The following is a 10561-nucleotide window of genomic DNA, read 5'->3' on the forward strand; positions in this document are numbered from 1 at the left end:
GAATTCTATCCTCCGCTAAACTAGCCAAGAGGTATATCTTAGTACTATTTAGTTGCTAGCATGCAGTTTTTTCACAATAGCAGTGCCATGCGACCGTCCTTTTTCTTGATGGTACAACACAATGGCATGTTGACACTAAAGCTCGACATTGAGATGCGACCATCTTCTGATCCACAAGTTGCTTGGCTTGCAAGTCATCTAGCAAAGGGTATATCGATTGCTACGTTGTTTGTGGCTGTTGTAACCAACACGCATCACTCTACTAATTATATGTCTGCGTGGCAGCGAATATGATGGAAGCTACCACTCCAAGGCTGCAATGAAGTGGCACAAAACTGAAGAACACGTCGCCTGGCTGGTGAAGCTTGAAACTCCATGCATCAAATTGCCCGTGAGCTGAAGTTCTTTCTTGGTTTGTTCAATTATGTTCCAATATGTGAACGACTATCCTTAATAAATCATGCTTTTAACATTTTATTTTTAAGTTCTCCCACATCTCAGTGTTGCCATGTTAGGGGCTATAAATGGTATCAATGCCACACCTTGGTCTCATTTTTAGGAGAAACTAGGTTGCATCATTTTTCTCTAGAAAGAAGCGGGTGAGAGTAAATACTTGTCACTCTATGATTGAAAACCATATTATATCAAGTTCAATACACATTTCTAACTAGAACAATTGACAACGTATAAGCTTGTTTGTCCTGTGGCAATGCTGGTTGTATCCATGCAACATTAATCAAATATTTATATTTCAACTAGATATTTGTTTATTAGGTTCTAGATGGTTTTCCGAGTACCTCGAAACATTTTGAATGTTATCTCTTTAGGTTGTCGTATTTAGCTCATGGATCCAACTTTTGTGGAAGGGAAACTTAAGGTCCCAAATTGATATGCTCTCTCTTTCATTTGGTTTATTGGAGCATATAATTGGTAAATTTGATGACCTAGAAGCACTTTTAGGTATAGGAGATAGAAGCTGAGGATAATCTTTTTTTGCTATTCTTTGACAGATACATAAATTTGTACCACGAATCGGGCATGTGTGGGCGAGGGAGGGAAGAGGAGAGAAACATTCACATTTTTCATGCTTTGGATGGGCATTTCTATTCATAGGTTTCTTTTTCCATGGCAATGGATGAGTGTGTCGCCATAATGGTAGAGCCCGGGATGAAGGGTAGGTCTAGTATAGAACCATGAGGTACTGGCACTAAGATAGGAAGACGGTTGCTGCCCTTGTCCCTTGTTGTTGGCCTACCACGACGACATCAATCACCAGCTCACTTAGAACACGAGTTAGTGGATTTTGTGATAAGAGAGAGAGATGATGGATGTTGGGGTTGGTCTGTTCATTTACGGCTGTCTGAGCGGAATAAATTTCTAGTTTAGAAAATATGGCAAATTGCATTTTATTATATATTGCTTTACAACAAATTGCATTTTATTATAGACGGCTTTACAACAAATTGCATGAGCTAGTGGTTCATATATATTTTCATCAAGTCGTACAAATTTTTGCTACCGGAGTTAATAAAGGACACGATAGCGTATCAGTTACATGCCCAACAACGAACATCATATTTTTGCTCGTGGTGATGCACGGCATTCAACTTTGTCTTAAAGCGTGGAAATGGATCAGGAGACATCGGATCTGCCTTCTTGGGTCGGGGAGGCATCACGAGATGGTGCACGGCTCGTCTCCTTTGACGATAGTGGCGGGTTGACACAAACACGGAGTAGGGGATCAGGTCGAAGAGCGGGGCGGTTGGCGGGGCCTCCTCCTTGGTAGTCTATGGAAAAGTATGGTGTGAAGAAGAGAGAGTGCCATGAAGAATGTGAGGTGGGCGTCATCCGGTTTTAAAGGAGAGGGCTCCACGGCGCGAAACCGAGCGGGAATGGGAGGGTCCGACAGGAAAAAAGACGGATGCGTCGTGGGGTTGTTTGTTGTTGGATAACTTGGCGGATAGTGCGGACAACTACATTTCTTCCCACACATGATCTGGATTTGAGGAAGCCAGTAATGTCCAGATGGTTGAATTTTGGGGAGCCTATTGGGCCCTAGTTCAATATCTGAATACACCCGACGGTACGAGAGACAGATGAGCTTAGACATTGGAGACGATCTTAATTATTTTTTTGATTCATTTATATGCATTCTGACTCGTAGCAAGGGACGAGCGTTCTACTAGTATTTAGAAAATAAAGGATTGGTAGCGATGTGCTCTTGCAGCAATAGAGTGGACCAGCCCATTTCGTAGGTTTTTCCTTGTTTTTTTAAATAAAAGTCTGAGGTTTTTACACTTTTCTGTTTTTCCTGCGCGGAAATTTTTCTGTAATGTTTGTTTTTCACTTTGTTTCATTGTCCGTTTCTTTTATTTTCTCTGTTTAATTATCTTTTAGCAATATAAGTAAATGTTTTTGACAAATACACGAGCATTAATGTGTGAAAACTTTTAAACCTACGTGAACTTTCTTTAAGCACATGAATATTTTTAAAAAAATTATGCGGACATTTATTTCATGCTACAACCAAACATATTGGAATAGATTTTCACTTTGTGAGAAGAGGGGTAGCTAACAAACAAGTGGACATTCGATTTCATCCATTGATAAGATCAGATTGTACATGGATTTACCCAGGCATTAGCCACGAAGAACTTAGAAGAGAAGTCTAATCTCAATTGTTCTAAAACTGTGATAGGGGCAGGGGTTTGAAGATATTATCCAGAAGATTCCACATGCTTCCAGAACACGACCAAGGCTTAGTTAGTAAGGATGTTAGCATTAGGTTGCTAGCGTATGGTACTGATTCAATCTATTTTTATTTTGTTAATAATGTGATAATCATGCTTGTACCCAAATCATGTGTGTAGCCTATAGGATAAGCCCCGTCCTATGAATAAATTCCACGCAGCCCTCTCACAGAGAGGGTAGAATGCTTCAGCCTCATGGCTCAAGGGTAAACCCAAATTGATGGGTTAGACTTTGGTGAGACCTCAAGCGCTAATGTATAGAGAAAACCTTGGCAGACATTGAAGCTATTTGTATTTTTCTTGCTCATACTAGTAACCATGATAAAACTCTTCATCAAATAGATGTTTAATGTGTTTCCTTAAATGGTAAAAGTCAAAATGTTGGTCTGTGTTAAACAACCTTGCAATTTTAAAAACTTCAAATTGCCTCACCATGCCTATAAACTCCATAAGGCTCTAGTCATACAAAAATCCACAAGGCAAGACTAAAGCAAGCCCCCGTGGCATGAGATGAATGTGTAAGGAGATTCCTTGTTAAAAGATTTTTCAAATTGGGAGAATTGACTCAACAATCTTCACTAAGAAAGTTAAAATTGAAATTCTGGTGTGTCAAATATCTGTGGACGATATAACCTTTAGATCAACTAACCCCACTTTTAGGTAAACTTATATAAAGCAAGTTTGAGATGTCCATGATGGCCAAGTCGAAGTAATTCCTCAAACTTCAAATAAAGATAACAAAGGAAGGTACCTTCATATTTGGAACCAAATACACATATGTCATGAAGAAATTTGGTATGAAGAACACTAAAGGATTGTCGATGGGAAGTGTTTCACCATATTCATGTGTCACACATATTATATTTTGTATTACCGTCCTTGTGTTTGCATAATAGTGTAAATATACTAGGAACATTAACAAACCGTAGCTTTTATTTAAGAACCTTCATAAGGAGTAAGACACCATGAATCACATCAAGGGATAATGCACCCTCCATTGCCGATGGGAGTAACTCAGATGTGCTTGAAGTCTTGGAGTGCCCATCGTCCATCCTTCCCCTTGACCATGAACTTGTGTTTAGGGACCCACCACTCTGCCGGCACTGGGTGCTCGTTCGTGAGCGCATCGGCACCCTTGTTCACCAATGCCACATCACGTTCCACCTCTAGCTTGAACCCTCCAGCGCTGCCTTGTTCCCCAGCCACTCCATGTAGGTAGCACTCGAGATTGTGGAGTGTCAACACCGTGGCCGGCATACGCATATACGGAGATCGGATTGTTCTTATGGTCAGCTCCACGGCCACATCCACATATCCCAAAGGTGGGTACATGGGCACAATGTCGCCAGCATTCTGCACATGAAGTGCCTTCAGGTCTGGGAATGAGTTGAACGCCGACCTAAAGAAGCGGTCCCCGACATGGGGGCTTGCGAACACGATAGCAGTCACAGGGAACGATTTAGTGGAGCTCTCGGGTTTGTTGGCGCCACTAGACACCAGATCAACGGCGTTGAGGGTGGCGAGCGACGCACCGAGGCTATGGCCGCAAACGGTGATGCTGACCTCCTCGTCCTTGTACAACTCCACAAGCCTCCTGACCTCCTTGAGAACCTGCAGGCATGTGTATATGTGCGTCAATGGAGGAAACCGGGAGGAAACCATTTCCTGAAAATAGTCATGTGTGATATTCCCTAGGTCGCCCAAAAATTAGTTATTTCTGAATTAACAAAGTTGCACGGTAAGTACACACAGCCAGCAGGGCATCGCTTTCGTTGAGGCATAAATTTAACATTTGGATAACGCGCTGCCCGAGTTTTTTAACGCAGACCATTTTATACTTGTTATCCTTCCGTTTCTGACGCGTTCAATTGTCGTGGGTGATGGATGGTTTAGCCTGTAAATAAGTCATTATTTTGTTCTTTTTTGCGGGTCAATAAGTCATTCTTTACCAAGTGGTTAGCTTGACAAGCTATCAACAAAAATTTGCAATAAGATTTAACTTCATATATCTTTCACTCGTGGAACCAAGTTTTTGGGCTCTCTCAGAAAATCTTTCGTCTGATGGTTGCCCATCATGTCTTATTTTTCTGGCAAATTTTGACATTTTCCTGTCTGTGTTTTGAACCTTGATAAAAATCTCAAGGATTTTTTTTCGAATGAAAATCTCTAGCATTTTTTAGTGACATAAATTAACAATAGTTAAACTGACTTGCTGTGTCTAGTTAGATCGTCGCCTTGCCTCCGTATAGTCAATCTCTTTGCTTCAGTCTAGTCAAGACTGTGTTGTCTTTTTATATGATAGAACTAGAGTTATTATAAAATTTAGATGTGCAATACTTGGAGCACATCTAAATATGCTTTAGCAAAACTGTTATTTATAACGGTCGGTTTGATCTATTGGACGTACCAAACGCTCATTTATGAAAATTGCATCATTGTGGCGCGTTACTTACCTGATCTTTGGCGCTGGTTTTGGTGAACTCGGAGCTCTTGTTGCTTGAAGTGTACACCGACAGGAACCCTCGGTGCACGACGGCAAAGCGGTTCTGGCTCGCCGCGGAGCCCAGCACGGGCGTGGCGGGCACGGGCGTGAAGTCGAGGTCGTTGACCCACTCCAGGTTCTTGATGGTGCCGCGCCACGCCACGACGATGTCGCGCCTCCCGAGCGCGGCGGCGCCCTCGTCCGTGGCCACGGCCACATACCCCATCCAGTTGGACTCTCGGCTCCACACGTCCGGCAACGACGGGAGCGGCAGCAGGAGGAAGGACTCCGGGAGTGGCAGCGACGAGGTGGCGTAGACGAACTTGGTGACCTGGTAGTTGTTGCCGTGGTGGGGCACCCCTACGCCGGCCAGTAGGTCGTCGTGGCCGTAGAAGCACGCGCCGCAGTGCGGGGAGCGCCTCTCCGTGTTGAACCCGTCGTAGGTGGCCTGCACCATCTCGCCGTAGGAGATGATGGTGGCGCGGAGGTGCGGGTCCAGAGGGTCCAGGAGGCCCTTCCACGAGTTCTCACCGTGGAGCTCGCGCCACCTGCTGGCCACGGTGCCGACGATAGGCGCCGCCGCCGATGTCGTGCCGCTGCCACGCGGTTTCTCTTGGTCCTGCAGCTTGCTGGCTATGTCTCCAACGATTGGCAATGGGATCGGGAGGAACGACATGGCGCGCGGGCTGCTGGTGGGTGTTAATCCGATGGATCTTCTCGATCGATCGGCTGCGTGCCAGTAAGTATGGCTGCAAGCTAGTGTTGTGGCCTCTTTGCTTCAGCTTGGGCGTGTACTTATAGGACGTTTCCGTGTGAACCATGTGACTTGCTCCAGTATTTATATTATTTCTTCCCAGTCTTACTGTCAATCACTGTACTATATCCTACTGTTAAGTGGCCATTCCCAGTTTTGCATGATGCTGGCATACTTTTTTTTTTTTTAAGAAATCACCGGGCTCAAATCAGTTAGTTGGGGAGGAAACACCCAAGGCAATAGCCGCTAGGAGAGATTTTCCTGTGCAATACGGATTACGAATTCCTCCAACCACGGGGACATGTTCCCACTACCCCATGTGCCTAAGTAGCAAAAAGGGACGGAAGTAAATCCCTCACATACAACATACTCCTTTGGTTCACAAATAAGTGTACGTTTGACATTTAAAATTTATTCATAAAAGAATGTATTTCTAGTCTTCTACCTTCACAATGCATTTTAAAGTAGAAAAAATGCTTCTTTTTCATCACACGATAATCATAATCAAGACCAATGACATTTAACACATGGTCTCCTCACTTTCTACCTGCACTCAGCTCATTCGGGGTGGGGTAATTAAAGAGAAGAGAGATGATGGCTTGCACATTCTAATGCATTTTTTACTACACTTCATAACTTGTCTTAAAAAAAATTATATGTACACTTATTCATGGACGGAGGGAGTACAACTATAACACAACCGATCATAGGTAAAAATTCCATAAATAATTCTAAAAAAACCATAGACATACAAAGTGTTCAGAAAATTCATGTAAACTATAATTTCTTTGAAAAAATTACTCCCACCGGTCCATTTTACTCTACATATAAGATTTGTCTGAAGTCAAGTTTCGTAAAGTTTGATCAACATTATAGGAAAAATATAAACATTCACAATGCAAAGTCATTATTATTTGATGCATCATGAATTTAATTTTTATATTATATAACTTTATATTATAAATGTTGTTATTTTTAAATATAAATATGGTTAAACTTTGTGAAGTTTGACTTTAGAAAAAACTTAAATGCGGAGTAAAAAGGACCGGAGGATGTACAACTGATATCCATCAATTCACCAAGGTTCAAATATCTGTCAGTTTGCATTTCATTGCGATCAAGCGTTGACCTAAACCATTTGTGTGTGCCGGCATAAAAGCAATCATTACAATTGGCATTGATGCATCATTGTTTAAGTTTGTTCACTACAAAAAGTTCTAAAATATCAAGTTGTATTGTCCGAGGCAGCAGTGAACCTACCAAGGGGGCTTCAACAGGCTTGAGCCCCCCTCCCCCCTTTGAAAATTGGATTTTTTTACTCCTATTTAGCCCAAACCAGCCCACCATCCTTCTGGCCGAATTACTTCCCAACATAGGCCAGCCCCGCACAACCAGTCGCACAATGTCACTTGTATCAAAAACTTAACATTATCTATACTACTATTAAACAATCAAGTTGTGGCAGAAACATTACATCTTAGCCATACATCTGCCATCTCTTAATGGACCGGATTGCCTTAATGTTGTATCACATCATTTATCATAATCAATTAGCAATAATTACCATGATCTACGCCATCATAATTACGAAATAATTACCACGATCTCGCTCCAAGCTGGGCCTGTTTTAATCATATCAATTAGCAAATTGCCATGATCTATGCCATCATATTTTTTTGAAACTCAGCCTTGTGTGCTGCGTACATAGAAGAAAAATATCAATTAGCAATAATTACCATGATTTATGCCATCATGTTTTTTTTGAAACTCAGCCTTGTGTAGTGCATACATCTATATCCATACCAATATAAAAAGACCCAAAGAGACAGATCCAACTAATCTCAGCCATCGAACTAAATTAATCCAACGACCTAGACTGCTCCAATGGCGAGCGTTAAACATGTTTAACGTGTAATTAATATAATATCAAATATTGCACTAATCACAGGATTAACACACAAATAATAGCATACCTAATATCCGTGTGCAATTAATATATTGCCTAAATATTAACGTGTGTTGCCCGTGCGCATTTACTAGTTTGGAGTAAAGAATTAAGAGTTAGTCGCTTTTTCTTCACATCGTTAACTTTGAGCCCCCCCCCTCCCCTCTCATTTTCTTCCAAGATTCGCCACTAGTCCGAGGCAAAATAGGATATAATGCAAAAATCATTAGTCCTACTCAGCGTTTTTCTCCACTCCACATCAGCATTAGGTACCATAACTCGATGTTTGTTGAACTACAAAAAATAAGGAAGTTAGCATCATGTATCGAACCGATAATTGTAACAATTACATGAACACATGATGACTATAGCTTGGATATCTAATAACAATCTATAGGTCTTGTTGAGAAAAAAGATAAGAGCAACCAAACTAACTTCTATTTCTGGTTACTCTGGCGTCCATTTCAGTAATAATTACCAAATAAGTAAGGATGGAAGATGATAAGTAGTAGATCATTAAACCATTGTCAAGCTTCACGCCAAAATATAATTCCAAATTAGTACAAATGGGGACTAACATAATAAGGGGAAAGGTAAGGATAAACAAAACATGGTTTCTTTGTGTCTTGTAGCGACCAGACCTCAAACAGTCCGATCTCTATGCTTTAGTGTCATCCATGGATCAGTAATACTGACACGCACAGTACTTAAAGGATTTATAACAAAGTAGCAATCACACACTTATTACATCGAATGTCTCAAAAGAGAACTTGTTACAATAAATATGGTTTAAGGCCATCTAATAACGATAACATCAGAGGGCTTGGAAGATAAGTGAGTCCATCAACTCCAACGGCATCACTGAGTATAGAACCACGACCTAAAGGCATCTTACTCGTCCTTTGAAAACTCTGCAACATGAACGTTGCAGCCCGAAAAATGGTCAGTGCATGGAATATGCTGGCAATGTAGCACATAGAGAGTAATGGAAGAATAAAGCTATAATACATGCATATATGGCTGGTGAAAAGCTCTATGGTTACAGTTTTGCGTAAAGCCAATTTTTCCCTACTGCAAATGAATAAATTTTATTTAACTATCATGGTAGTTGTTAAACATTGAGAGTGTAGACACCCTCTCAATCCCAATTTAGTATCATCATTAAAACCCAACAGTATTAATTTAAAGTAACATGATGAGATTCACATGATAATCCAAGTACTAGATACTCAAGATGTCCATAACCGGGGACACGGCTAACCATGATTAGTTTATACACTCTGCAGAGGTTTGCGCACTTTTCTCCACAAGACTCAATCTCCTCCGTTGGGATTCTCGCACTACATGGTGTTTGAGAAATGGATGACCGAGACATAATCTTTCAAAAGCGCTAACACCTTACGATCGGGTAGACAGTACCAACCTACATCCCCTACATCTGCTAGTCTACCACTGTAAGAGTTCGCACGGCTTCATCGACTATGCTAGAGCCCATAGTAGCTTGTGGCTGCACACGGAAGTTTCTAGTATGAATAAATCTCATGATCCCTTTGAGCCTGGGTGGCGGTCCATAAAGAAAAACAGGCAATCGCTGGAAAACCCAGGTGCCTCAATCCACCCAGATGTGTGTTTAAGTTGCCACCTTAAATAAACCATTAATTTATCAATCTCACATCTATCATGGATACACTCTCCCAATCCACGTCTATTAGCATAGCATGACATAATAAGCAAACGTAGAAGTAACTTCCAAGGGTTGATAATAAAACAGGTAATAGGTTCTACCTCATCTACTTCCCCAAACCCACATATTAATCAGATCCTAATCGTGCAATTGTTTGCGGATTGATCTAATGCAATAAAACTAGGTAGTAAAGAGGTATGATCAAAGTGTTACTTGCCTTGCTGATGATCCGTGAAACCTAGAGATTCAAAGTAGCAAGCGGTGCACTCCGGGTACTCTATCGCAAACAAACAAGCATACAATAAGTACTCATCCAATACATGGGTAAAACTCAAATAAGAAAACTAAACAGAAAGTTCAACTTAAGAACTCCGGTTTGCAAAAAGAATCAAATCGAACGAAGCAACGAAAGTCAAACGGTGAAAGAAACAAACTTCGTTTACTAATATGAATCTAAGTCAAATTTTACAGATGCAAAAACTTGTTTGAGTTGGTTAAACGGAAAGAGGGTTTCGAGACGAAACTCCAGGCGCTTGAATCGCCTGATTCCGATAAATGAGCGAAAAGTTATACTAGAACGAAAATCGAATCAGAAATCGCGATCAGAAATAACCGCGGAAAAATCCGAGAAAAAGAAAACCTGACGAACAAATTAACGAACGAACATTCGTTAACTGAAACTAAACGACGAATTCGTCCGTTCAAACGAACGAACGAGCGAACGCTCGCTAAATAAATAAACCAGAAAATAAAACCGATCTATTTATAAAAAACGAATCTAGGATTTTCTAAAAAAACCGGATCGGTTTCTTTAGAAAAACCAGGGCGGTGGGCGGCTACCTCGGCTCGGTTTCCGGTGAGGTCCGACGGGGCTCTGGTGGCGGTGGGCGGTGGGCGGCGTGGGGTGGCAGGGCGGCGGCTCTTGGCGGCGGGGCGGCGGTGGCTT

At 41.6% G+C, this 10561-nt stretch overlaps 1 protein-coding gene across 1 annotated transcript; it reads right to left on the reverse strand.

The window, feature by feature from the left end:
- Nucleotides 1–3479: 3479 nt before the first annotated feature.
- LOC119280319 (phospholipase A1-II 7-like) lies at nucleotides 3480–6011 on the reverse strand. Its single transcript, XM_037561211.1, has 2 exons — nucleotides 5204–6011; nucleotides 3480–4361 (listed from the first exon to the last, which is right to left on the reverse strand). Exons 1-2 carry the CDS (start codon nucleotides 5906–5908, stop codon nucleotides 3765–3767), a joined length of 1302 nt encoding a protein of 433 aa, XP_037417108.1. The 5' UTR covers nucleotides 5909–6011; the 3' UTR covers nucleotides 3480–3764.
- Nucleotides 6012–10561: the final 4550 nt, after the last annotated feature.

Source organism: Triticum dicoccoides, chromosome 1A (assembly GCF_002162155.2).
Source record: "Triticum dicoccoides isolate Atlit2015 ecotype Zavitan chromosome 1A, WEW_v2.0, whole genome shotgun sequence".
Lineage (NCBI taxonomy): Eukaryota > Viridiplantae > Streptophyta > Magnoliopsida > Poales > Poaceae > Triticum > Triticum dicoccoides.

What these genes read in the sequence shown, in the direction of transcription:
- LOC119280319 (XM_037561211.1), bottom strand. Translation starts at nt 5,908, where the DNA reads ATGTCGTTCCTCCCGATCCCATTGCCAATCGTTGGAGACATAGCCAGC. An exon ending in AAACCAGCGCCAAAGATCAG is followed by an intron (nt 4,362 to 5,203) that starts GTAAGTAACGCG and finishes ACATGCCTGCAG; the next exon opens with GTTCTCAAGGAGGTCAGGAG.